The sequence below is a fragment of the Rissa tridactyla genome, chromosome 2, assembly GCF_028500815.1.
Source record: "Rissa tridactyla isolate bRisTri1 chromosome 2, bRisTri1.patW.cur.20221130, whole genome shotgun sequence".
Lineage (NCBI taxonomy): Eukaryota > Metazoa > Chordata > Aves > Charadriiformes > Laridae > Rissa > Rissa tridactyla.
Genome location: NC_071467.1, coordinates 57882033 through 57909834, shown reverse-complemented (window position 1 = coordinate 57909834; position 27802 = coordinate 57882033). Strand labels below are relative to the sequence as shown.

At 38.9% G+C, this 27802-nt stretch overlaps 1 protein-coding gene across 3 annotated transcripts; it reads left to right on the top strand.

The window, feature by feature from the left end:
• Nucleotides 1-82: 82 nt before the first annotated feature.
• On the top strand, nt 83-26010 carry AFG3L2 (AFG3 like matrix AAA peptidase subunit 2). Of its 3 annotated transcripts, XR_008464895.1 has the most exons (18): nt 83-274; nt 4689-4788; nt 5256-5324; nt 6857-6972; nt 7910-8062; nt 9455-9529; nt 11014-11138; nt 13637-13910; nt 14494-14631; nt 17841-17994; nt 18591-18698; nt 18847-18972; nt 20033-20143; nt 20788-20903; nt 21854-22054; nt 23707-23901; nt 24356-24580; nt 24999-25063. XR_008464895.1 is itself a non-coding variant. In XM_054191733.1 (17 exons), the coding sequence occupies exons 1-17, from the start codon at nt 152-154 to the stop codon at nt 25239-25241; spliced, it is 2424 nt and encodes an 807-aa protein (XP_054047708.1). In that variant the 5' UTR covers nt 84-151; the 3' UTR covers nt 25242-26010. The 3 variants fall into 3 exon arrangements, 2 of the variants coding, with proteins under 2 accessions (XP_054047708.1, XP_054047707.1); XM_054191733.1 differs by lacking the exon at nt 24356-24580 and having other exon boundaries at nt 84-274; nt 11017-11138; nt 24999-26010; XM_054191732.1 differs by lacking the exon at nt 24356-24580 and having other exon boundaries at nt 84-274; nt 24999-26010.
• Nucleotides 26011-27802: the final 1792 nt, after the last annotated feature.

The window sequence follows — 27802 nt, the reverse complement described above, 5'->3', positions numbered from 1 at the left end:
GGATGGGGTCCTTCGGAAGTAGAGGCGGAAACGCACGCGGCAGCGTGATGAGGTCAGACGTCGCGGGTGGGGGTGGGGCGACGGCAGCGGCGATCGCGACGCGGGGCAGCGGCGGCCGGGCCGGGCTGAGGCGGCAGCTCCGCTCGGGTCCATGGCGCACCGTTACCTGCTGCTGGCGCGGGGGAGCTGCCGGCGCCGAGGGCTCCCCGGGGTCCTGCTGCAACAGCTGCTGTGCGGGAGGGGCCCGCTGGCGGCAAGGCCCTGCCTGGCGCAGGTGAGGGGCAGGGCACGGGCCTGGCCGGCCGCTCCCCCGTCCGCTGGCCGTAAGAACGGGGAGGGGGGGGGGGGTTCCGGTTGCCATGGTGACGCGCGGTGCGGCCCCGGCACTGCCCGGGACCATGGGGCGGGGAGAGGCGTCCCTCTGCCCCGGGGCCAAGGGCTCCCCGCGGCCTTCCCCGGCTCGTCTTCACTCTCACAGGCAGGGGCGGTCCCCTGGCCGCTCGGTACCTGCCCTTCCGGGCGGCGGGGAGTGAGGGCCGGTGAGCGGGGCGGGAGCGTAGCGCCTCATGGGCCGGCAAACGGCAGCCGGGTTCCGTGCGGGCCCGCCGGCGCTGCGGGCTTCTTCGATTGCCAGAGCGGCCGAAGGAGAGCCGTTCTTGGAGGAGGAGGGAGGTGATAAGGCGGCACCTGAGAGCTGCTGCCGCCGGCGGTACTGCCGGGTTCCCAGCCGGTTCTCAAGTGTTGTGTTCCGCCTGACTCAAAAGTACCTCCGTTGCTTTTGGAGGGTGGTGACTCGCGGTGGGTGGGTTTGCGGCGGCTGTCCGCACGTGGCGTCTGTGCCGCGGGCTGGGCGGTTCGTGTCGGGGGGTTTGGGTTGTCGGTGAGCGTAGCGGGAACGTGCTGGGAAGGAGAGGGCGAGCGGCCGGTTGTTTGCGCTCTGGGACTGCACGGGGCAATGGGGGCGTGGATCTGAGCCTACTATGAAATCGCGATGTTTTAGGCTGTCAGCTATTACAAGATGTCTGTTAGCCTTGTTGTCAACCCTAACGCGTGGGAGGAGTGACAGGCCTATGCTGCTGCTTGGGAAAAGGGAGATGTTTAATTCCTGCACCTTTCAGTGGCATCTTGGGCAGGTCGCTTCGTTTTCCTGTAGCGTACAGTGGAGAATAATTGCACCTTTGTAGGTATGAAGGTTATCAGTAGGATAGTGGTAATTGTGAGATGAATACACATGAGGCTGTTAGTAACTTAATCCTAAATATAAATATGTGTTTTGTTTTTCAGTGTTGAATTTGTATTTTTGTTTGGTTAGAGCTGAACATCGTTACAACAGTAAATAAAGAACTGTCAGCAGTACTGCTAATCTGTCAGGAAGCTAATTCTCGTTTCTGTCAATAAAATTTAGCGAGTTCCTATTTGGAATCGGGCATAAGAACTATGAAGGGAACTTTGCATTCATCCTAGCATCTGGGTGTTTGTATAGGTAGCAAAACAAGGGACTTGGTTTTCATAAAAGTCATTATTTTTTTTGGATCTTTCTTTTAAAAATAAAAAAAATGGGAGTAACTTGCATTAATTTTGATTTCTTTACCAGCTTTCTGTCCCCACCCCCCCATTATGCTTTTATGTAATATTTTGGTGAGTGTTAGATAACTTAAGTCTTTTGGCTTCATTTTATATTGTTTGATTTGGAACTTGTTTATGGATATAGCTGTGAACTGGTAACTTTACAGAATTAACGGATTCTTGGACTTTTGCTTACATAGCTAAGCAAGTGGATTTTCTGTTCTTGCTTTGTGTAGCCTCAGTTTTTAAAAAATGGATTACAGTTAGAAAGTTTTTGTAGAGGCAGTAGTTCTGCTTATTTAAAGTTACCTATTTTATTTAATATTGGAATAATGGAGAAGGCATTTATTTCGTGTTACAAATCTTGGGTTTATGTTATACTCTGGAGTAGTAACATTTTCTGGGTTATTTTAACTGTAAAACTGACCTTTGTGTACTTTGCTTATCTTGAATTTCTATTTTAAAAAAGTCTTGATTTTTTTTTTTAGGAAGGTTTTACAAGGTTTGCTTGAAAAAAATATTGGATAGACTTTTTTGCCTTGTATGCTGTGACAGTTCTTTCATCTCTGAGAGAAGCTGGGCAGAGTTTCCTGGTAGATAGCCCAAAACAGCATCCAGTCAAAATGTGCTTTGTTTGTTTTCCCTCTACTTAGGCAGTGGGTGTGTTTATATTAGCTAAGCTTGCTGTGGCATTCCCTTTGCCAGCCAGTGCAGGGGCAGGTCCTATATCAGGATCAATATTATCAGTTTTCATGCTGATAGTTTACAGAGTCAAAAAAAAAAAAAAAACAAACCAAAAACCCAAACCCAAGCAGTTGTTTCCCATGCAGTGTGGTATGTGGAATGTTATGGTTAAAGGAAACTGCATGTTTCAGTAAATTGACTCACCTAGATTTCTTGGTGGCATAAAAGCACTCCTCTCAGACTCCGTTACTGAACATGCCATGAAGTCAGTTGTTCCCTTTTCTCACAAAACAGCTTTAAAACACTCAGCTCTCTGCATATTAACTTGACCATTGACTATGCATTTATTCATAGAATTTAGGATCTGTAGAGACAATCTAGCAACAAACCAGTTCCATTATTCAGGTCTGCCTCAAAGCTCTATCTGCTTACCCTTCTCTCTCCTTTGCTTCCCTGTCTTCCCCGCCCCCCCCCCCCCCCCCCCCCAACCGATTAAACTATAACTTAATTCTGTAATAAACCCAGCTGGTCTAGTTGAGGCAGGCAGTTGGGTTTGGCTTACTCAAATTTTTCTTTTAAATGGGAGCGGTTGCTTTAGTATAGTTGGAGTAAAGGCTTCTGAATATTCCTGTCTCTTTACAAATACAAAGTAATCTTGAGTTTGTGGAATAAATAACTCCCGAATTTTTTGGTGTTGTAGGAGACTGGTGACATAGAACAAAGTCAATATTACTGGACATGTCTTTGGGTTTCATCTGTTGCTACGATGTTCACTATCTGTTTGTATTTGAACTAGAGATAGGTTGGTCTGTGGCCACTTGTCCTAAAGCTTCTAGGAGCACAGATGCAATTGCTTATATCGGAGGCCATAGTGTATCGGACCTAGTAGCTATTCTCTATATTAGCTGCTCTCCAGACTATCTGCACTGTACATGCTTTTCATGATCCGTTAAATATCGTCTTGGATTTTCAGTATCAGACTTTATTCAAAGACACGCAGTGGCACAAAATAATGTCTGAATCAAGCACCCTAAGAATTCTTTAGTTCAGTCTATAGCAAAAAGAAGCAACAAGGATGTTTTGGTATTCCTTTTGGTTCCAGCAGGTGGAACTAGGTGGCTGCTCGAAATAAGTCTAACGTATTTCATCATTTAATAAGTTGTGGAAGGGGAAGCTCCCAGACAGAAGGCTTCAGGAGAGTTAGAATTCAATTAATGATATGTCAGCATCCCTAGAGTAGTCTAACCATGTAATCTAGTATCCTACAAGTTTCTTTAATATGCAAAAATATCGTACCATTGTAACTTGACTATAACAAAATTGCTATGGAGATGCTAACATTGGGCTTTCCTTCACAGACATAGTCCTAGAGGTGTTAGTCCTAGATGGATGGTTGCTGTCTTGCATACGTACCCTGAGTCATGTTTCCAGGACCTGTTGTTTTCTGGTTTTTGGTTGTGGTTGTTCTTTACTGTTTCTCTGGCCCTTAAAGTAAATAGCTTCTATTCAAAATGAACAGAAGGCAACTGAGCACCTCTATAGGGCATAAAGAAAGTCATCATGCAGGGAAATCTTGATGTGAATTTTTTTTTTCTTAGAAGCACTGAGAAAGCTTAGGAAGGGGATAAGTTGGGATTTTATCTAAAATATGTCCTTCTTGAAGAAAGGGGGTTTGATTTCTCTGTAATAAAATTGCAGTTTACTCTGATTTTAAGTATTCAGTTACAATACCAAAAGTTTTCTTAAGAATTAGTAATTTAAAATATTTTATTTTCTTCATTGCACTTAAATGACAAATAACAGTAAACAGTCAGTCTTAGATCAAGGTGTGATAGACTTAGGTTTGTGTTTTTATAACGGGATCTTTACCTACATAGGAGTTTAGCTCTGCTTTTTGAACTGGTATTCCTCCTCTGTTGATTTCTTAGCTGGATGTAAGCATTGTCTGCCATATCCCTTTCTTTTGGATTCAAGCACATCTTTCATGTTCAGAAGTTAGAGGTTCTTAACTATTTGGAAAAAGTTGCAGTTCTTTATCAAAACATAATTCAGGGCTGTGTGGATCATGCTTGTATAATCACAGTTAGTGTCATTCGACTGGTGTTATGAAATATTTCCTGTAGGATCAGTGTGTAGTATTTAATGTTCATAGCTTATAGTGTTTCCTGCTTGGTTTTTCTCTTTTAATGAAGAATGTTATATTTGTATGTAAGATGAAACCCTGCTCTTAACAAACAGAATAAAAATTTCCTTGCTATAGAAATTACCCATTCGATGACTTTTCCTTTTCTACTGTTGTCTTATGCTCTGGTCCACAGCAGTTATTACAAAGTCTGTTGTAAAGTAATATCTGACTTGCTGCAGTTCAGGACTGCTGGAGAGCTTGAAGATTTTTGTGGCACCTTCTTGTTGCTTTATATTTATTTTTCATCTTTCAGCTCCGTGAAAAAGTTACCACTGGAGTTACTACCGACAGAAGTACTGTCTTGGCAAGTGTAATCGCTGCTTGCAGAAGGCTTTTCTCTCAGCCTCCCAAAGGTGATTATAACTTTGATCAGTGAAGTGAAGCAGACTGCATTCCTTGCTGAGGACTGCACTTGTGTGCCATCTAGGTTTATTGTCTGTGGGGAAGGAAGTCCTTGTAATATTGAGATGGAACATTGATTTATGGAGTTTTTAGGAGCTAATAAAGAATGACTGTGGTTTGCTCAACTTCACGCTATGCAATGCAATTTTCTCTTCAACTAAGCTTGTCTGTCTCTGGTTTAAAGGATAGCTTTACTTCAGCTTATTAAATACATTTGACATTTTCTTGTCAACATTAGTAGATTTATTTATGGGAACTTGCTAGAACTCTTCAAGAAAAAGTCGAGAACAGAACTATTTTTGCAGTCTGTATGTTGCTAGCTTTGCTGTTGTATACATTCAGCTTGTGGCTTCTGAAGTGTAATGACAGAATTGTAGACTAAAAAGCAATTATGAGCTCTTTAATTCTTTCTCAATAGGATTTGAAAAATATTTTCCCAATGGGAAGAAAGCTAATGGAACTAAAGGTACATCTGGAGAAGCAAAAGGTACAAAAAGCTGCTTGATTTGTGGTTTTTTTGTGGAATGTGTATTTATTAGATTTTAGCATAGCATTGTGAGTTTGGGTTTTTTGTTTATTTTTAGCGAAGGTGTTTCTGTATTTGATTAGTTTAAAAATGCAAATTGATAATTATTTTTTTTCAAATGTTACTTTGTTTCATATCATGTATATCTTCTGGAATAACTTTTATTTTCTCTTATGCTTCTGTTGGAATGCGGTCCTTAAATTCTTGTTTTACTGGTTCCTATTAGTTGATGTAGTCATGCATTCAGAGAGTCTCTACATGTATAGTTCTCAGCTTTTCCTAGAGCAAGATAAAATATCCATTTCATTGTATAGAATAACCAGAATTGTCATTCTGGGTGAGGATGCAGAACCAGCTCTCTAGCCAGGACCAACCATGTAGCCTGCTGCTTGAAAGAGGCGTTAGTGGTGGCAGTGCTAGAAGGAGCCCTACCTTTACAAGAAGGGGGGTGAATCTGGAAATTATTAGCAATAACAGACACTCTGTTATATCAGAAATCTACAGAACATGTCTTCCAAGGAGAGGCAGGAACTCTGTGAGTCTCTTACGAGAGCAGTAATAGGAGCAGCAGTTTCCCTTCCAGTGGGCCTTGAATGCTAAAATCTAGTGTCATGCCTAAATGCCCAAACTACCAAGCTGTTGAAAGAGCTGGGGTTGGAAGGAGCATGTGTTAGTGTTGTGCTCCGTCTCGCCCTCTTGAGTATGTTGACATATGATATCATGCTATGCTATGCCATGCCATGTTGGATGAGTAGAAGAATGATTAAGATGAACTGCTCAGCTCTAACTGGCTGTTACTGTGCTGTGCTTGTCTCTAGAATATTAAAAAGGATGCCAGCCTGCGATATCGATAAACCCTGAGCTGTAAGAGGACCATAGTAGACTGGAGGGGTGAATTATGGGAGAAGGAGATGTTACTTAGAGCTTGTGTTGTTGTTTTTTTAAAAAAAAACAAACAAAAAACAAACAACCAAGGCAGCAAAGCCCCAAAACAAACAAACAAAAAAGCTCCACATAAAAAAAACCACAAACCCAACCTCATGCCCCCACCCGCCCCTCCACACACATAACCTTCACAAAACCAATGAAAAACCCCACCAATCCTCCCCTGCCAACCCCCAACAAAACACTTAGAATAGTCTTGCACATGTCTCAGGTTAGTGCAGTAGAAATAAGTTTCATGTAGTCTCCATAACAGGCTTATCCTTATATTTGGGACACTTTTAGTTCTTGGTACGCAAGTGTAATCAGTTATACAAATAACAGATGTCTCTCCTGATAGTAACTGTATGAGTTAGATGTCTCTCTGCCAGTCGATGGACTAGGTACCTGTTTTTCTATGGAAAATAGAGTTTCTCCCATCTTCTAATTATTGTAGCATTGCAAATGAGTTCATTTTTCATAACGAGTCTAATTTTAAAACTGATAAAAACTAGTGTGAGATTGGCATAAGATGTAAAGATGTATTTTTTTGTTATGTTTTATTTTTTTAGAAGCAAAGCAAGCTAGTGCCCGACAACCTAGTGGGCCTAGTAGTGGAGGAGGTGGCAGCGGTGGAAAAAAAGGTGGCAAGAAAGAAGAAACTAACTGGTGGACCAGGTTACAGAAGGTCTTGACTTTAAAATATATTTCTTCATGGTACTAACTGTTTTGTCCCCATGTAATAACCTCGTGTGTTTTCTTGCTTTTTAGGGCCCTATTCTGACTGCCTAAATTCTCCTTAAGCCTCCTGTGCCTAGTATTTCATAGTAACTGGCTCTAGGTGGCTCCCCACTCCGTCCCTTTCATAAATAACAGCTTTGTGTATACATTGAGACATCTAACTCTGGTTCAGGAACACTGAGGGAGTTTTAAGCTATATGAATATGGTTGCTAGTAATCAGTATTCTTATAGTGGACCCTCAGGACTTTAAAGCCTTCATATTTTGTTTCAGAATGTCAAATTGTAAAACTTGATGACCACACAATGCTAGTTAAATGTAATTTACTGTTAGGTCTTCTGACCTTAATGGAATACTTATATAAGTTTCTTCTCAAAAATTTGTATTTATTGTCTTTAGCTGTAGCACAAAGATTATAGCATCTGGCAGTACAAGAATATAAAGAATATTTTCCTGATATTACTTAATGGGCGTAATTTTTTTCCCTGTTCCTGGGTTTTTCCTGTTAGTTGGGGTTTTTTTTACCCTTTATTTTTGTAGGTCTTGCATGTAGTCCTGGAGGGCAGGGAAAATTGTTTTGGAATGGAGAGAAAAAGGTCATATAACAGATGGCAAAACTTTTTTTTTTATAAAAGTGGTTCATAGATCAAAATACAGTTCAATTACTATTTGTAAAACACTTAATATTTTCTACTCAGGTTGTAATTCCTCAGTTGTATCTGAAGTTACTGAAGCTTGTTGATACAACAAAATACAGCTTCGTTTGATATTCTCTGTGGTAGCCTTGAGGGCAGGGAATAAAAGCCAGAAATAGATACTAGAACCTGTTTGTTATGTTCTTACTGTATTACAGACTCTAAAACCATTTTTTCCTCCATCTCCTAGGGTGACATTCCATGGGATGTCAGGGAGTTTCGGATGTACGTAGTGGGAAGTTCTTTCTTCTGGACAATGGTTGTGTATTACTTCTTCTTCAGGGTACCTGGGAGAGAAATCACCTGGAAAGACTTTGTCAATAACTATCTTTCTAAAGGAGTGGTGAGTAGTGAGGGGAATGGAAAATCAGTGTGCTGAAGATGCTTATTTCTGTCTCCCTGCTTATGCTTGTATTCATCCATCTGTGGGCGTGAGAACTGACTCGAGTAACTTTTGAGGGAGAAGGGGATTAGATTTCATCTTAATCGGTTCCTTGATCTGATGTTCTGGATGGCTGTGTGAAGATTTGTGTCAGTTCAAAAGAGGAAGAACACCCAGCCAACCTTACTGATTATATTTGTGTGAAGCAGTAAAACACTACCTCAGTAAAAAGATTAATTTAGCTGTTACAGTGAACGAAGCCTGAACCCTTGTTGCAAAAAAGCATTATGAAAGTGAGTTGTTGCACAAAACTAAGTCTCTTGGGCCTTTGTAAGATGCAGTCTGGATATTCAGATAAGCTAAATATATAGCCATCAAATGCTTTTGGTGGCCAGTTAGTGGGGAGAATGGGGAGATGACATCGGCACTACTGGGGTTATATGCTTTTCAAAACAAAGGTGTTCAGGTAGTTTTGCATGAAGTCAGGCTAGATCTAGAGTGGCTTCTTAGCTCATGTTTTTCTTCAATTTTGCTAGAAATGGCCGCATGTACTGAATTCAGGGAAACCTTACTAGTCTGTGTACAGTTCAGGCCCAACTTGTGGAACCATTGCTAGTTTAAAAATCTTTTAAGATGCTAAAACCAGTTTTTTATGGAAAGAGGAAAGAAACATGGGAGGAAACTTTAGTTGCCTTCTAAAGAGACCCTGTCAAATTCAAGAAACTAACAATTTGAGAATTATTCTATCAAAAATAAAATGCTTAATAGTATCTATCTGCAGACCTGCAGCTCAGTTCTTGCAGTTCTTGATTTTTGTTTATATGGTATGTGTTATTTCAACTAAATTCTTCTTTATCTAATTGATGTTATTGTGTTTAATATGGTAGCACAGGAAGCCTTTTATGTTAGGGAAACAGTTGTAAGAGCAAAATTTTTTCCCTCACTCTGTTTGGTTTGGCTTGTTTTGTTTTGGAAGCTGCTACAAGAGGTTTGAGTCATGTGGTCTATTGCTTTTGGCATTTGACCACTGAAATAAAGTATAGTTTGACTATTTCATTGTACCTGTAATTTGGGTTGAGGTGTGCATTGGGTTTTTTTCCTTGAAAAAGGGTATGAGGTTGTCCTTTCAATCTAAAGTCTAATATACCAATATTTCTTGCTTACTGATTACATACCTGATTCCTCATGCCATTCCTAATGGGAAACTGTAGATTGTGGAACCAACATGAATTTTATTCTCCTTACCGGGAAACAGAACAGGTTCATATTTGGTATACGTCACTGTTCGCTGTGATAGAAGTGCAGTGACTGTACACTCTAACACATTTTAAGTTTTGTTCTTTCCTCTTACAGGTGGACAGACTTGAAGTGGTGAACAAGCGCTTTGTTAGAGTGATCTTTGTTTCAGGAAAGTCTCCTCATGAATGGGTAAACGCTTTTAATACATATATGTGAGACATTAGAAACAGCACAGCAGTCTTTTTTTAGGGAAAGTTTGATGCAGAAAACTTGTTCTGGAGCATTAATGATTTCTTAATCTAAAACATGTTTTCTGCCTTACTGTTACATTATCCTATATTGTGTGTTTTTTTCACTTTACTGTACTAATTGTTTTGCCACAGATATCTTAAAACTATGGCGAGTAGTTCCTTTCTGTCGCCATGCTCTTAATACAAATACACAAACAGGAAGAGTGAGAAATTGCTTAAGATTCGTTGTTTCTAACTGCTGGTTTCCATCTGCTCAAGAAAATCCCAGACATAACTGTACATACTTTTGGATCTTTTCTGTTCCAGACTGCTTTTAGACAGTTATTTGAAAAACAAAGAGAAATGTTTAATTTTGTCTACGTTTGATACTATAGTCTTTAAAACTAAGCTGAGAACTCTCATTCTTGAGAAGAGTCCTTATTTTAGGAAGTTTCTTTTCTAGTAGCACAGAGAGGAACAGAGTGATGCAGGCAGAAGCTCTCCAAAGAGTAATACTCAGTGACAGGGACCTATTTAAAAATTAAACAAAAAAAAAATCCCATACGCAATGTAGAAAGTTTAGACGAAGCATTAGAGAAGCTTTATTAGGTTATGTCCTCGTAGGTGGTGGAGTTTTTTTTTAACTGACTTTATGAAACAAGGTCTGAAAGTTCCTCTTGGATAAAGTGAAATCTGCAGCAATTACTTCATCAGTGGGTTTCAGTGTGACTTATTTATATACCTACTCTTTAGCCCACATACCACCAGCTGCCTTAGTTTCTCAATCAGTTAATACTTAGGACTACTCTCTTTTTTTTTTTTTTAAATATTAGGGTAAGTAGAGGCAAGTCAGGCAGGTCATGGTGTAAAAGGGGAGACTTTCTTGAAAAACCAAATCTCAACACTGTTCGAAAGTAATGTCTGGATTTTTTTTTTCTGGTGTCTGATGTAAGTTCATGCTGTTTTTTGTGAAAACAGCTAACTTTGAAGATAATATGGACTCCAAAAGTAGAGAGTTGCTTTTCTTAATCAGAAAGGCTGAGACCTTCAGGTGAAACAGTAAGTTGTATGGCTGCTGTGTTTGCCAGTTCAGTGCTCTGTGTTATTCTGACTGCATAGCTCCCTCCTAAAGATCTGTTTACCTGCTGTCCTTCCATTTTTTTCCTGGAGAAAATGGCAGGATTTCAGTCTATTTAAAGTGCCCCAAGACTATTGGGTGTATGATTTCTGTAGAGGCAATAACATATACAGTATATTCAGGTTGGTAGGCTTTAGATTTATTAGGTGAGTCTTAGATCAATTGCACACTTTACAAGGCAACTTAAAACTTTCTTTTGATCTGAATCTGTTCTGAGACTTGCTTGTGTATATGTTGGAAGTTGTCTTGTAATGAAGCTGAAAGGAGATAGGGCACTTTGTGGTGATCTCTGCTTTTTTTTATAGCAGTACGTCTGGTTTAATATTGGTAGTGTGGACACTTTTGAACGGAATCTTGAAACTGTGCAGCAAGATCTGGGAATAGAAGTGGAGAACAGATTGCCTGTAGTCTACTCAACAGAGAGTGATGGGTAAGAAGTTGCTTTAAAAAAGTCTCTTGATAATAATGGTTGTATTTACAGTAGAAAAGTAGAGTTGTAAGACATGCACCTTATGCTTCACTAGGTGGCAGTATTATCAGAATAACAATTGATTTTATTTTTGAATGTTAACTGTAAGAGGAGCTGTTCGCTACTTTGTCTATGTAGAAATCCATATCCTCTTACCCTAAATATAGCTTCTTATTACATAAATCTTTCTGTTTACAATTAGTCCTTCCTTCATTTAAGCTCTTCCTCCAAGTGATTTGGACTAGAGCCGGAGTCAGCCAGGCACAGTGTAAAGGTCGAAAGATGGCCCTCCTGCAGATTTTTGGACAGAAAAAATAGGGCATAGAACTACAGCATATTGACTGAGATATAACGGGCATCGATTTCTGGCCATAAATTCAGTAGAAGTCAATTTCTGTGGCCTTGCAAAAAGAGAAGAAATTGGTGATTAAGTAAATCACACTATCCTGCCTGTTGTCAGGAGCTGGAAGACGCATCCTGCTTTTAATCTCTAAATTGGTTAAGAAAAATAGTACTGACGTTGTTTTTATGGCCTTGTTGCTTCCCCAGTAGGGAAGAATATCTCCAATACTTTTTTTGTATTCTCTGTATTGGTCTTATGTAGATGAGTTTTATTGACCTGGGCTTTAGAAGACACTACATGTAGTTTTCTGAATGGCTTAAAGACAGGTGTAATCCTTTATCCCAAGAACTGATTTTGATCTAAGTCAGCAGTTTGAAAATGACTCCTGCTGGTATCTGTGAAATAGGTTTTGTACCACCAGGAAATTCAACTTTGCATCTAGTAGCTTGTATTACTAATGAAAAAGGCTCATTTGCTCTCTCTCATATGTTTTCATTCTTGATACTGTGGAACGTGTTTCAGTTGTTGGGGATGGAGGGGAAAGTTTTGTTTATTTCTGCAATGTGTTTACCAAGCTGCTGCTGCCTGTTTGTCTTGGTGACAACAAGAAAAATGGTAGCCTTAACTCTGGACCATCCTGCAACTTCAGATACTTCGGAGGTTTTCTGTTCCCTGTTCTTCTACAGACTGTCTCTGCCTCACTTCTGTTTTTGTCTAATGGGGCGTGCTCTTAAGGATGGTCCATAAATAATCCTGTTCAGCCCTTATTTAAACAAATCTGGAAAAAAATGAGCAGACAGGGCAACATGGTGCTTGTGTGAAGAGGCTGCAGGTCAGCCTGAGGCTACTCAGAGCAGACTGGGAAAAGTATATCAAATCCTGTGTCTTTTTCAACCTCGCACAAATCTTGTTACTTGCTGAACCCCTCTTCCTGACCCTTTCCTTCTCAGTGTCTGTTCTTCATAGAATATATTGCCTGTAACTTCTTGCTCTGCCCCAGAAATGCCACAGGAAACAGGAGAGAGCAGCAGGTACGTGATCAGAGTACTGCTGTTCCCTGCCAGATCAAAATCTGCTGAATACATACATAGGATAGGGAAAATCCTTCTTTTCCTCTTCGTCTCAGAAATGTGTGATATCAGTAAAGCCTGGAAATCCTGTGCTCATGTGTGGTAGTGCTTCTTTTCAGCATTTTGTTTTTGCTGACTGTTGACAGAACTGCTTGTGAGCTGTTCCTTGAAGGTCTTGCCACAGAAAAAATCTTTGCAATCCTCAGATACTGTGATAATGAGGACTGTGTTAATACTAGGATTTTTGGCCTGTACAGAGCTATGCTAGAAAACTGGAGGACAGACAGTGAAGGATAATGGGCAATAAGTAATAAAAAAAACCCCACCCCAGAACCCCCCAGAAAACAACAAAACAAAAACCTATAGCCATTGGGAAGGGAAATAGACATATTGAAAGAAGAAGAAAATGGAGAAAGACCTAAGGGAATAAGGGCAAGATTATCTTTTGGGGAGAAATTTCTGCCTGAAGTTGTAGCTTGCGCTGATTATATGCTACCTAGTACAACTTATTTTGACAATATAACCATTTCCATAAACTAGTCCTGTGAATTTACCTTTGAAGGGCACAGAAAATAAGCTACTTCTGTTTACTAGGTAATGCAGTTTTTCTCTGTATAACTCATCAGTGTCACTCGATGATGTGTTTGGTTTAAAAACAAATAAAAAATAACAAAAAACACCCCAAAACTGTCACTTGTTAAACATCAAGTGTAGAAATGTGTTACCCTCTAAGATTATTAATTTACGTTTTCCCAGGGTTGTGAGGGAAGGAGGATGGGCAAGGAAAAATTAATTCCAGATCTTCCTTTAATTATAGTTACAAGAGGCTTCTTGGCCTCTTTGATTTCTGTACTTCAGAATCTTTATTTTGTTCTCACATTTATTTTGGTTATTTCACAATATGAACAACTTGCAATAACGTAAACATTACAAATTAATAGAGAATTTGTTCAGGATGGATGGAATCAACATTTTGTACGTGTTACATGCAGTAATGGATTTTTGTAATATATGTAGTTTTCTGCTGTTTGTTTTTTTCTCCACAGATCATTTCTCCTGAGTTTGCTGCCTACAATCCTGATTATTGGTTCTCTACTGTACACGTTAAGAAGAGGCCCTGCAGGCTTAGGTCGAGCAGGGCGTGGAATGGGTGGACTCTTCAGTGTGGGTGAAACCACGGCCAAAGTCCTTAAGGATGAAATAGATGTTAAATTCAAAGATGTAGCTGGCTGTGAGGAGGCCAAATTAGAGATAATGGAGTTTGTTAACTTTCTGAAAAATCCCAAACAATATGAGGATCTGGGAGCAAAAATTCCAAAGGTAAGGGAACGATGGCTTAGCAGACTTTATTCTTTTGGTAGCCCTCAGTAAATTGGACTAGGAATGTTTACATATGCAATGCTTTCCAGATGCTTTCTTCTCACACTCAAAAAAAAAAATAAATAGGCATTAAGTGCCAACAGTATAACTGTGGTGCCAGAAGACTTACCTCGTGGAATACTTCATCTGTTCCCATGAAATGATATGTAGCATGCATGTGTACCATCATTCTTGTATATAGCTATTATAGAATTATTGTTTGGCTATGTTGTCATGGGAGCGCATATGATGACATACCTTTTTTTTGGGTTTGGGTTTTTTTTTTTTTCAATGTCAGTCAAAGAAAAAACTGTTCCTGTGAATCTAAGACAGCATGGCAATGTTGTAGCTAATTTTTTTTTCCTTTTGTTGGTTTAAGTGAGAGATGAATCTTCAGTTTGTTTCCTTGCACAATTTTGACTGGTAGAAGAAGAGCTAGTAGACTCAACATCATAACATGTAGATCTTTTTCAGTTTTTTAAGATAATTTGTAGGCTTGTATTGTGTTTTCTTCATGAGGAAAATACGCCTGCTTCTCTTGCAGGGGGCAATTCTGACAGGTCCTCCAGGTACTGGGAAAACACTTCTAGCTAAAGCTACAGCTGGAGAAGCTAACGTACCATTTATCACAGTCAACGGCTCGGAGTTCTTAGAGATGTTTGTTGGTGTGGGTCCAGCTCGAGTAAGTCTCTGGTCCTTTATTTCAGTATTGGTTGTTGAAAGGACATTGTCAAGTTTGCGAGGCAAACAGTTTGATTATAGCTGAAATTCGTTCATCTATGCGGATTACTTACAGTTGATGCCAGATGCTTGTCTAAACACAAGAGTCATAAATATACCTTTCATAAAAGGAAATAAAGCAGTTCAACTTCTGGTTGCAGGCCATCGGGACCTTAAGGGTTTACCTCTTTGCAGGAACCTAAGAAAACAGAACTCACCAAGCTCTGCTCTGAAGTAACTTTACTAGCTGGGTCAGAAACATGTAGTTCATGTGACTACTGCTATGGGAATGTCTCCTCCTGCTCTAAATTGTTCCTGTTTCTTTGAAGAACTTTATTCTCTTTGTGGTGTTAAACTTTTAGATATAAATAGTTGTCTGGGACACACAAATGAACTTCTGGTTGAAATAGGAGTCTGAGGGTCATGGAGCTAATGATTGATTTCTGGAGATCAGATGATTTAATTAGGTAAATACATCTGTCTGATGTTTTTTGTGCTTTTTTTGCCTTAACTGTCGTAAAATAGCTCATTAAAACGTATTAAGTGGAGGGAGTTAGCTCTGTTCTATACATCCATTTTTAACTACTTTCTTATTACAACTACATTTCAAACATTCAATTTTAAATCTGTCTTCTCCTGTGTAGAAAGGAATGACGCTTAAATCTGCTGAAAAACACTCTATATGATAATATTTTACAAATGAGGCGGGCAACACAAAAAGATAAGATTCCTCATAATGTCCAAAACTCCATTTCCAACAGCTCATACCTTCACCAAACACCAACCATCTTGTCTTAAACCTTAAAAAGTATACTGCAAGGTGACATGCTTTTGGAAAACTAGTATTTGTTTGCTGCAAATTCTGCAAACAGACTTAAGAAAGTGTACTGTGGGTTTTATTCATGTTTAAAAACTAATTCTGCTAGCATGAAATAGAAGTGCTTTAGGGTTGTGATTTGAATGTGAAATTTGACAGGGAATGTCTCTTAACGATTTCGTCCTGTGAAAATTCACAGGAGAACTCATTTTGACTGAGTTCTGCGAAGCCCTGAAAAAGTGCAGTGTTCACATGTCTAGATGTGTTAAAGGTTAGCAGATAAACTTTCCAAGATTTGGTCCTTAGTTTGTCACAGCTGTGCATGCATATGCCACTTGCAAGCCTGAGTCTCTTCCGATGGTCTTTTGCTGGATGACTTTCAGTAATATATGTGGGAAAAGATGAAGTGAAGCCAGGTAACTTTGCATCCTCTGAAAAGAGGGAAGGGGAGTGGGGACACATGCAGGTGGGCACGGAGCTTGGAACTGAGAGTAGCAGGAGCTGTTCGGAAAGTTAAATGCAGAAGCTAGTTGGGAGTGGAGGCTTCAATGAGGATGCAAAGAGAGACTGGAAATGCACAAAGAAACTGGGACAAGGAGCCGCTGTGGAGGCGAGAGGGTATAGACAGAAAGTAGGGAAATAGACAGTAAAAAACATGGATGGTAACTGAAAGCCAGAGGATATGGAGATAGTGTCGTGTATGGAAGATGAGTGGACTTGAAAAAGGGAGGCAGGCAGTGTAGAAGGGACTTTACCGAGAAACCATAAGAAAAGAAACTCATCCGTACCCTCTGGGTAAGTATTAGGTATCTTGAAATAATAATAGTACTCAGAAACTACCTTGTCATTAGCTGCCAATATACCTGAAAAGCCCCAAAGCAAAGTGACTTAACCATTCCCTACTGGTCTGTGCAGATGACTATGAGCTTTTACTACTGAGTGAAATCTGTTGATATAACAGTTGCTGCTTTGGCTATGAATCAAGGTTTCAACACAGCTGATAATTTCTGATGCCTGTAGAAAACAAGATGAGAGTGTGGTTTAGTTTCATTTCCTAGGATTATTTGTGAATTTGGATATGCTAGGATTAAAACTTCTTTTAGTGTATATGCATTATGGTAATTTTTAGTTCCATTCCTTATGAAAAATAGTTGCATATTTCTGGATCTCTGTCTTTTTCCAACCAAAAGAGAGTTCACTTTGAGCATCTGACACTTTCTCCTTGTTTATCGTGTTCCTTCATGCTTTATTCATTGTACTTTTTTCAAATTCTGTTTACAAATTAGTGACCTTCTGTAGTAGAGCGTACTGTCCAAAATTCGCATCTCTTCATCTGCTGTACGTTGTTTGTCATTGGAGAAGCCTTCTCTAATTGCATCTCTAAAGTATAAAGTAGTAAAGCTCTGAGCTGCATGTAATTCCCACTCAGGTGAAAATTTTTCCGTAATTTTTCATTTCCTGTTTGCTCCAGTTCAATTCCTCAGTTATAGATCTGTTAACTTGCTGAACTGGTTTTAATGAGGTCCTTCAGATATGTTTGCAAGCAGAGTAACATCGTAATGTTGTGTCTTAAAACCAATCACATTGTGGTGTAACTGCTACAGTAGAATTTGATAGGTAATATCTTTACTTATCTGAAAGTCCCAACAATTTTTTTCCGCTACTTGCTTAGGTCTTAGCCATTTTTCCAGACTTCTAGAAGTTAATTTGGCTTCCAAATAAATATTTGGATGTGAATTCAGTTTTTCTAGCCCATGTAGTGGAGAAGACAGTATGGCTAAGAGTCAGTATTTATAACAGCGTATTGTTAGAGTACAATGGTAAGTGCTTGTAAAGTAAGCCTTAAGATCACTGTAGGAGCTACATCACCCTGTTCTAACTGCAGAAAAACTTAGAAGATTTTATTTCCTTAGTATGGAGGATGACTGTGTGGTAGCATGCCCATTCATATTCCAGTTCTGCTTGTAATACTATACATTAAAGAAGAGCTTAAAAGAGAAATCTTGCTTTACATTTCTGAAGTTTGGAGGCTTTTAGAGCTGAAGTTGAAGATATATTTCAGTTATTCAGAAAAAGTGGTTATTTCTTAAGACTTTAAGTTGTTTAATAATTTGTGGATTGAGAAAGGATTTGTCAACCCATGGGCCTCCACACTAGTGATTCTTGCTGAGCAGCAGCTGCGGTGTAACTTAGCATTGCCTTGAGAGCTGGCTGGAAGCTTTGGACTACTTATTAACAACCATCCTAGAATACAGTGATACTGTTGCTGGTGTATCTCTTCCCCTCCTACCCACCCCCCAACTCTGAACAATTACAAACCAATCTGATATATGTATTTCTGTTCTCCTATTAAGGTTAGAGACTTATTCGCTCTTGCTCGTAAAAATGCCCCGTGCATTCTCTTCATTGATGAAATAGATGCAGTAGGAAGGAAGAGAGGAAGGGGTAACTTTGGAGGACAAAGTGAACAAGAGAACACACTCAATCAGCTTCTAGTAGAAATGGATGGTAAGTATTTAACATCTAATATTACATTATAATAATAAGGATAAGGGAAAGAACTTATATGCTTGTTCAGACCTTTTAACCAAGATTTGGGTTCTAGCTTAAATATGAATTGAGTGTGTTTCCTTGCTTCCTAAAATGAAGAATAGTGACTCATTTCGCTGCAGCCTGATGTTTTGCTAAAATTCATTCAGGAAAACCATCATTCTGCATTAGATAACTCTTTGTCATAGTTGAATAGGCCAAAAAACATTCTTTGCATGAGACCAGTCTGTCTGTAGTAAAAAAAAAAAATAAAATACAGTTGCCCATGCTGGTTCTGCGATTTCCTGAGCAGTTAATCTATTATTGTATTTTGAAGATAAAGTAGGATTTGATACAGTACTTCACAAAGCAGAGCCCAAGGTCGTTTTTTTGCTTGTTATGAAAAGCTGGACAATGCTCTGATAAATAGAAGTATTTTCAGCTTTAGGATCATTTGTTTTAACTGTCAGTTATTATGTGGCCCTGTAAAGCAGGCAGTCTTTTTATTTCTGTTTTATTTTTTTTCTTGAAAATTATATTTACTAGATTTTCTCTTTATTGCATTTCTTCAACAGGATTTAATACAACCACAAATGTAGTCATTTTGGCAGGTACTAACAGGCCAGATATTTTAGACCCTGCTCTAATGAGACCAGGACGCTTTGACAGGCAGATTTACATTGGTAAGTTTTATCTGCATCAGAATATACTTCGGCATTTGTAGAATACCACTGAAATCACTGCAGCTATAACTGTGTAACTTCCTTGCACAGATTCAATTAGAATATATATATTTGTGAAAAGTAAAAGCATACTTCTTTAATCTTAAAGGACCCCCAGATATAAAAGGAAGAGCATCTATTTTCAAAGTGCACCTTAGACCTCTGAAATTAGACACCGTCTTAAATAAAGATAACCTAGCAAGAAAACTCGCATCACTAACACCTGGTTTTTCTGGTAAGTGACTCCTAATGCCACTATTCTTCTGCATTTACTATATAAGCTGTAGACATTTTATTTCCCTACTACTGGTTTTCTTGCACTTGATCTTCTGAATGGTACTCTTATCTTACTTACTGGTACATCATAAAATTCTCTTTGCCTGTTTGAGCAAGTAGGAGATGTTTGAGGGTCTTAAGTTTCGTCTGCCTCAATCACGGTGACATACCAAATAGCAGTTTCTTCTGTCTTCAGTAAAAGCAATCCAGAGATTTCTCATTGCTATCACTTGTGTGTGTATTCTTCCTTTTAATGTTTGTTGGATTCTTTGAGCACTACTAGAGAAGACCTGGGTCTTGTGGTGTTTGTGTGCACGTTCTGTAGGGAGATTTCTGTTTCTGAATATAAAAACTTTTCCCTGGAAAATGTGTTTTAACCTTGTGTTGAATTAGGAATGGATATAAGAACTTTCATTGCTGGCTTGGAATTTAATTCATTTAAAATCGCTGTTGACCAGTAGTTGAATTCTCCACTGTTTCTGTGGTCTGTATAAAACTGGTTTTCCGAGGTCTGATTGTCAAAACTTCTGGCAATCGCAGTGATGGTTTTTAAAAAGTTAAGTTATCTCAATAGCATTGCTGCAAATAATGTTAACAAGACACGGATGGCTTGAAGCCAGTAATATGAAGGGATATCCTCTAGAGATACATCAAGGTCTGAGCTATTACTGGATCCATATGTAGGAAATTTATTCTGCTAAATATATACAACCCTAAGTGCAGTCTGTTGCCAACAGAAAACTTACAGAAGGTAGGATATATCAAACAAGTACTTAACTGGTAATAAGTTCTATTTAGTAGCTGTCTACCTAAGAGAAAAATCCTAAATCCTATAACTGTAGTGCGTGTATTTAAATATCTCTTAAAGAATTAAGCTATATGTAATGAACTATTTCAGAGGATTACCTTTAATTTTCTATAAGAATCTGTAGAATTCTACTTCTAGGTAAGGTTATCTTTATGCTAGACTGAGAGAAAGTTGTTGAAAATGATCAGTAATTCATGCCTTCTGGTTTTAGGTGCTGATATTGCTAATGTTTGTAATGAAGCTGCTTTAATTGCTGCAAGGCATCTCTCAGATGCTATAAACCAAAAGCATTTTGAGCAAGCAATTGAAAGAGTTATTGGAGGTAGGTGAATCGCATCAGTTGCTTCTCAAAAATTGTAATATAATAGGTGACTTCCTATTTGAGATATATATATATTTTTTAATATATTTATATATATACATACATATATATATAAAAAGCCACACTTTGAATCTTTCTCCTGTTCAAGGTTTGTTTGTTTTTTTTTTCTCTCTCCTAAACACACTGGAGACTTGAGAAAGAAGTATCCTGTCTATAGTGCTGACTTCTGTAATGGAGAAAGGAGTAGGGAGAGAAACTTCATCCGGACATTTCTCTAATTTCTTCAAAATGGCAAGAGGAATAGCTGTTTGGATTTGGCAATGCTTTTAACTGCTGTTAGCCTGGAATAGTCTAGAAAACTATTTGATTTTTAAAGTGCAAATGTTTCATTTAAATGTTTGAATATTTTTAAGAACTTATACTTTGAAACTAGAAAATCTAACTAAGGACGAGCTTACAGTAAAACTTGGAAGATACAAATTTCTAAATCTTGCAAGTTTTGTTTTAGGTTTTTTTTAAAAGAACTTTTTCTATAGATTGTATACGTTAGATCTAAGTATTGCTCACCGTCACTCTAGATGAGATAAGGGATTTCAGTGGAGAAACGTATGTCTGAAACTATTAATCGAATTTATTTTATAAAGGTTTGGAAAAGAAAACTCAAGTACTGCAACCGGAGGAGAAGAAGACAGTAGCATATCATGAGGCAGGGCATGCAGTTGCAGGATGGTTTTTGGAACATGCTGACCCACTCTTAAAGGTAAAGAAAACTAATTTGAACTAGTAACTTACTAGTGGCATGGACAGCATCTCTTTCTTCTCTTCCCGCTCCCCCCAATGTTGAGAGGGTATTAAAACACATAATCTCACAAAAGATTGTGTAAATTTTAGAGTACTTTTTTTGATTCACTTCTTGTAGCTTTCTTAACTGTTTCTGACTAAGCTGTTAGAGGGTTTGTAGCATAAATGCCTTTAGACAGGGACTTGGTCTTCCCATGAATCTGCCTGCCTTGATAGCTGCTTTTTCTCTGAGGCTTTTAGTACAGATCAGTGGTTTAGTTAATCTTACCAGGTTATGCAGGTAGATACCTCTTCAGGAACGTAACTATAAAAATGATCATCTAGAGACTGATCTTAGTTTTAATTTGCTTTTTGCATGCACAGCTTGACAAGTTGAAGATAAAGGAAGAAGCACCTCAGTATCCGAAACTTGCTTTAACATTTGTAGTTTTGCTTGGCTGTGTTCTTAACCTTGTCTGACTTTCAAGCTTAAAATTCTTCTTGTACAATTTACTGCTGGAAGGAAGGACCTTAATAAACACAGGAACTCCTCCAACTATTCAGATACTAAAGATGCAGAAATGGTATATCTGTTACAGAATACTTAAAGGCCAATACGTAACTCTGAAAGAATTGTGGATTTTCATTAAAAGATTTAAAAAATACCATACAATCTTTGGAAAAGATATGACGGTGGTCTTACCTTTCTTTTCCAGATATTCTAGTAGTTGTTATCCCAGTTTAGAACTAGCCAGGGCTTTTAAGGATAAATCACAATGAGGGCAAAACTGTAAATGGAAATAATGTCTGAATTAAACTTCAAGGGTGAGTATGGTATAGGTTGTGGTATTAAAAATTAAGTCAAACCAAAGAATGCTTTGTGGTTTTTAGCACTATTTAGTTCTAGCATTCTGTTTATTTTGATTGTAGGTATCTATTATCCCACGTGGTAAAGGACTGGGTTATGCTCAGTATTTACCCAAAGAACAGTATCTTTACACCAAAGAGCAACTACTTGACAGAATGTGCATGACTCTGGGAGGACGTGTATCTGAGCAAATCTTCTTCGGAAGAATTACAACTGGTGCCCAAGATGACTTGAAGAAGGTGACCCAGAGTGCATATGCTCAGGTATGTGCAGAGTTGTGGGGGTTGGGGTTTTTTCTTACAGTTTTCCTTATCTACTGCCTAACAGTAATATTTTGAAAGGATGCAATTTGATCAGGTATGTCCCTCAAAAGGCTAATTTCAAAAAATATTATGTGATTAAACATTATGCTGCTATTGCATAGAGATGATGATGACTCAAGTGTTTTATTATAGTCTTACAACAAGAGTCCAGGCTTTGATTACTCTCCTACGTCTGCCCACAGGAGCATATATGCTGCAGTTGGGTTCAAATGAATGTGGAAATCGTATACTTGTAAAATGGAATTTAGTGCTCAGATTTCATCATCTGATCCTACTTTTACAGTTGCCCAGTCTGAAGACCCGATTTGGATTCGCATGTGTAACTAAATCCAGAAAACCTTGTATTTAAGCAGTATTCGCTGTCAGTTAAGGCTTCTGAAATTAGTTTGTGTTTGTACCATATCAGCCATCGTAGATGAGTAATTTGGAATCTTATCAATGTAATCACTCACCTAAGTGTAGCTGTGTTACACACTGGTGCATTATTCCATTTCCTGCATCAACACAAGAGCTGTCATTTTGTAAGACACTCACACGCTGAGCAAGAGAGGCATTTTAGTGTGCACTTCTCTTCCCCTACAGGACACTTACCCCCCACCCCCAAACCACACCCACTTGTTGCCCCAGTTCTGGAAGTAAATGTGTAATGAGACGCTGTTAAAGTTAGCTGTGTGGGATCTTCAGTGACTCCCCTTCAATTTTAAATTAAAGAATGTTTAAATAAAGACTTTTGTTCACGTGAACCAGACATACTGTCTCCAAAGAGAACTGGGGGCTTAAATAAAAGTACAGAACTTATTCTTAAGGAAGCAGGTTAAGATGCTTGGCTCTAATGGTGAGCTCTCTTTGAATTCTGAATATTCTTTGTCATAGCTATGTTCAAGTTGTAAGGCCAAGCAGAGAAGGTGCCACTTTAGTAACCATCAAATTGATAGTGACCATGGAGTGCATATATAAATATCAGTTTGAACTTATTTCTGCTTCTTCTGGAATAAAATTAACTTAAAACATCCATATTTTGGAACCAGAGGGATTAATATTCAATAATGAGTCAAGCAAGATAAGAATCACATTCACCTTTGTAGGGGGATGTCTTGGGATGAAGTATAGCATATGATTTTTACATATGATAGGACAAAATCTTCAAGACCCTCTAATCCTTAAGTTAACTTATCTTTGTGGGTGAGTGGAATATGCTGTACTTCAGAAGCATTTTGAATTGGAAAAATGCTTATATTCCTGGTAAAAGAAAGTTTTACTGCTTAATGAAGGCTGAAGTGTTTTTTTTCTGCAGTATCTTAGTACTGAAACAGCAAAGCATTATGTCCATCACGAGTAACCACCTGTAAATGGTGGTATTTGGGTGCTTCAATTTGATCATTAAAAAGGAATAAGTGAAAGTCAACTAAGGTAGGTTAGCTTAGGTGGACTTGAGTTTTCAGGGGTGGTTGGTTTTGGAGGAAAAGATTAGGTCATAGCAAAATGAATTCTTCCTTTCAGTTTTGTTTACCAGATTTTTATACCAACGTACCCTAAAATGTTACTCTCTTGTCTGTTTGATTTTTAAATTTTTTTCTTTTTTTTTTCTTCAGATTGTTCAGTTTGGTATGAATGAAAAAGTAGGGCAGATTTCCTTTGATCTCCCTCGTCAAGGAGACATGGTATTAGAGAAACCTTACAGCGAGGCAACTGCCAGATTGATCGATGAAGAAGTACGGTCACTTATTAACATCGCTTATGACAGGACAGTAAGTCTTCTGACTGAGAAGAAAGCAGAAGTGGAAAAGGTGAGCATTACAGTATTTTTAGCTGCCAAGTTTCAGCTGGTAAGCTGGAATCTGAATTGAGCTAAAAAGATTAAAAATAGTCACTATATATAAAGTATATGAGAAAGTTTGCTTAAAAACTGTTCGATGTAGTTTTGAGAGTGTATCACAAGACTTAGGTAAACAGACATCTCCTTTTGTGTTGCAACACCTCTGAGAGCCTCATGAACTTGATTTAACCTCCTTCCCCCCTTTAAGGTCTGTCTACTACAGCAGGCTTTAGTAGACACGTTAGACAAGTATGAAACTTAAACATGAAATACCAAGATTCCAATTCATTAGGCTAAAAGAAACTCTGTAAGAAGGGAAGTCCGTATAACTTCCTTTCTCTGAATTCCTTTTTGAATGTTAAATAAAAATAATCTTTCTATTTGCCTTCCCTGCTCCCAGCTGCTTGTGCTGTGTCTCATTGCAGCGGTGGGTGCCCTTGTGCGTATTCTCTTCCTCCACACCAGAAAGCCTGATTCAGCAAAAGGATAATTTTCCAGGGCAGGCATGTGATCGGCTTACTGCCCAGAGGACAAGTTTGTATGGATTCAGTAAATGGTGCTGTAGTAGGTCACCATCCCAGAAAAGATACTGAATATGGTTTGTGCTGAACAATGCACTCACTGACCCACGAAGGTTACAAACTACACTGGTATGGTGTTGTACACATTGTAACTTTATGGCGCTCTTCAGTCTGTCACATAACAGCAGCCCTATTGAACCATCGGGTTTGATAAGGAAGGGAACGCTTGTTTTCATCTATAGCTTAATGTCTTGCCTCGGGAGCCTTTTGGCAGCAGTGCAAGACTGCTCTTCTGAAGCAACAAGAACAGCAACAGTTGCCTTAAGGAGGGCATTTTGCCAAATCTTAAAAGTAGGATTAAGAAAATGGTATTTTTGGTACCTAAATGCTCACAGGGGAGAAAAATCATGTATTCGGTGAACTCTGAGCAACCTGATTTTTTTGTCTAAATTAATCAGTGCTGAATTTGGTCCCACGCTACCTTAACAAACTCTTCAAAGAGAGCCAATTTAGGTATTTTGTGTGACATAACTTATTGCTATTCCAGGTTGCCCTACGACTACTGGAGAAAGAAGTACTTGATAAAAGTGATATGCTAGACTTGCTTGGCCCAAGACCGTTTGCAGAAAAGTCTACTTATGAAGAATTTGTTGAAGGTACAGGAAGCTTGGATGAGGATACTTCACTACCAGAAGGCCTTAAAGACTGGAACAAAGAGCGTGAAAAAGAGAAGGAAGAGACAACAGCTGAGCAGGTCGCTAGGCAGATCAGAGGAGGGATGCCATTTTAACTGCAGTGTGTGGTGATGTTGACTTGCACTCTGGAAGAGAAACAAACTCACCTAGTTTGTACTTCAAAACAAAAAAAATATTTATTTAACCAAACTGTATTAGGGATGGGTGGAAGAGTGATCTCTTGTGATGAGATAAGGATATTCTGCTCCCAATTTACATATGCGATATCATCAGTTCACTGGTAAAAGATGATCGTCTTTCATTTGTCAACTGAAGAAACATACGTTGGATTTGAGCTGCAGTGGAATGCCAGAACGGAGCCTCACAAACTTTGAAACAGTTCAGATTCACGCACAAACTTTGTGGCACTGGTCTCTCTTATTTTAAAAATGTATGTAAGCTTAAAATAAATTAAAGTTTTTTGATTATTCATCTAAAGTATACCTGTATGTGACCCGTTTCCAAAAAGAAAAAGAATCGTACAAAATGCGCTGTTGAATGCTTAGCCAAAAGTCTGGTCTTACAAAGTACTAGCTTTGCAAAACTGTCAGCTCTTTGGTCTGACTCTTTTCCCCTCCGCCTTTCATTTTGATTTTAAAATGAGTCTGTTTACAGAGAACTGCCATGTAAGTTGACAGTGAAACTGGACACCCACTTAAATATCTTAAAGTGTACTCATGGTTCAGTGTCTTCAAGTCTGAAACTCAGTTTGGCTCCTGCAGTTTTATTAGTCAGTTTTTTACAGAGTTCTGTAAGATATTGAACATACGAATGTGTTGTGTAAATACAGTTTGAGTCAATAAAATCAGTACTTTTCTGAACAAAGCTTGCCCTTTTTTTGCTGGTTCCTTGGTATAGGATTTAGACCAATACAAAACTTCCTCTTAAGCGTAAAATTTTGTTAAAGTAGGGCAGCAAGATTGTGCTCATAAATACCAAAATCAGCAGATGCATCCAAAGGTGATAAATCAGCTTGTTGAGTTTCATATTGGTTTGCTTAACCTAAAGCTTCCTTCCCTGCCCCCCCACCCCCACCCTGCTTAGTTGAATACAGTTGTCTTAGTGTAGTCATCTGCTTCTGGTTTATCAGCTGGAGAATTCAGCCGTTCAAAAATTAACTGATGGTCTCCCTATCCCAGAAGAAGAGAGAGAAGTGTGGATGGGGGGCTGAAATGTGGAAGGGGAACGAACCAAGCTTCTCTGCTGGACAACAAATCCTTTGAGGCTTATGACTGAGAGGGCAGGTTAAGGGAATAACTACTGATTGATTCCATCTGTGTGTTGCAACATGCTGCAAAGCAGGACGACAAAGGGAAAAGTTGTCTCGGAAAGGTCAGACACAAGCTCTTTGCTTGAGTTATATGATGTAAATTGTTTATGGAAATCATTCTTTTGGGATTTTTTTTTTCTTTGTGATGAAGCTGTTGGTGTCTCTGTTGCCTGGCTTTACAGTGAAGAGGAACAAGGGAAACAGCAAATACAGCCATTGAGGGCATATTAACTAGGCATTTTTAGTTGTTAACACTTCTGAGTATCACTATTGCATTCATTGTTGTAGAATGAATGATAAGCAAGAGAGCATCCTGACTAAACTTCAGTTGCTTTATTATTGGAGTCCAAGCTTAGGATGATTTATTGCAGTAGTAAGCTTGTTTTGTAAAACTTAAATCTTGCACGCATGGTAAAGTAGTGACTGATTTCCACACATATGCTCTAGTCCTGTACCTTACATGTATTCTGTATTAATGCCTCATTTGTTCTATTTCCCCTCCTCATTTAGCTGAACGCTTTTTTGGAACAGGCAATTTGTAGCCAGTGCTGAAGACTAAATGTGTTTATGTTGTAAAGGTCAGAATTCTGCATTTCCTCATTCCTTACTTAAAAAAAAAAAAACCAAAAACCAAAACCACAAATCACAGCCAACCACCCCCCCCCCCCTCAAAAAACCCTCTTCACAATGGCACTACCACGCTGTAAAAGAATCATCTCCTCTCCAGGAAATGTTTTCTCTGACTCCCTATTGGTGCTGTTTACTTGTAAATCTCACTCTTGTTTAGTTGCAACATGCAATTAATGAGCATATGATAATGTAAAGGAGAGGCAAGTCCCTTTGCCCGGATTTTAAAGCATTAACTTGCTTTGTGTAGTCTTACCTCAGAAAGTCTTAATATTTTGTGCCACAAGTGGCAGAAGTTGACTATGTTGGGATTTTGGAATCAAAACAAAGATATGAGAAGAAAAAGGAGAAAAAAGCTGTTTACCCAACCTGCTTCTTTAAAGAGGACTATTAGCTTCCTCCTACTCGCAAATTTAAGACTTCAGGTGGTTTAGCATAAATCAAGAAAACTGAGTTTAGTCTGTGTTGTGGCTGCCAATGAGGCGAGAGTGATTTTAGCTGCAAACACATTGAGCAGCGCTACCTCAACTAGCAGGGGCTCGTTCGTGGAGCACAGAGGCAGCCACCGAGTTCCCCGCTCCTCCCGACGCTGGGAGAAGGAGCAGGTTTAGACCCTCTTTCCCAGCCTGGTCCTTTTCCTAAGAGGTGACCACCTTTTCCTAAGGAGATACAAATGCAAGAGAAGTGGAGAGAAGTCCTTTCAGGCTGCAGAGAAATCAA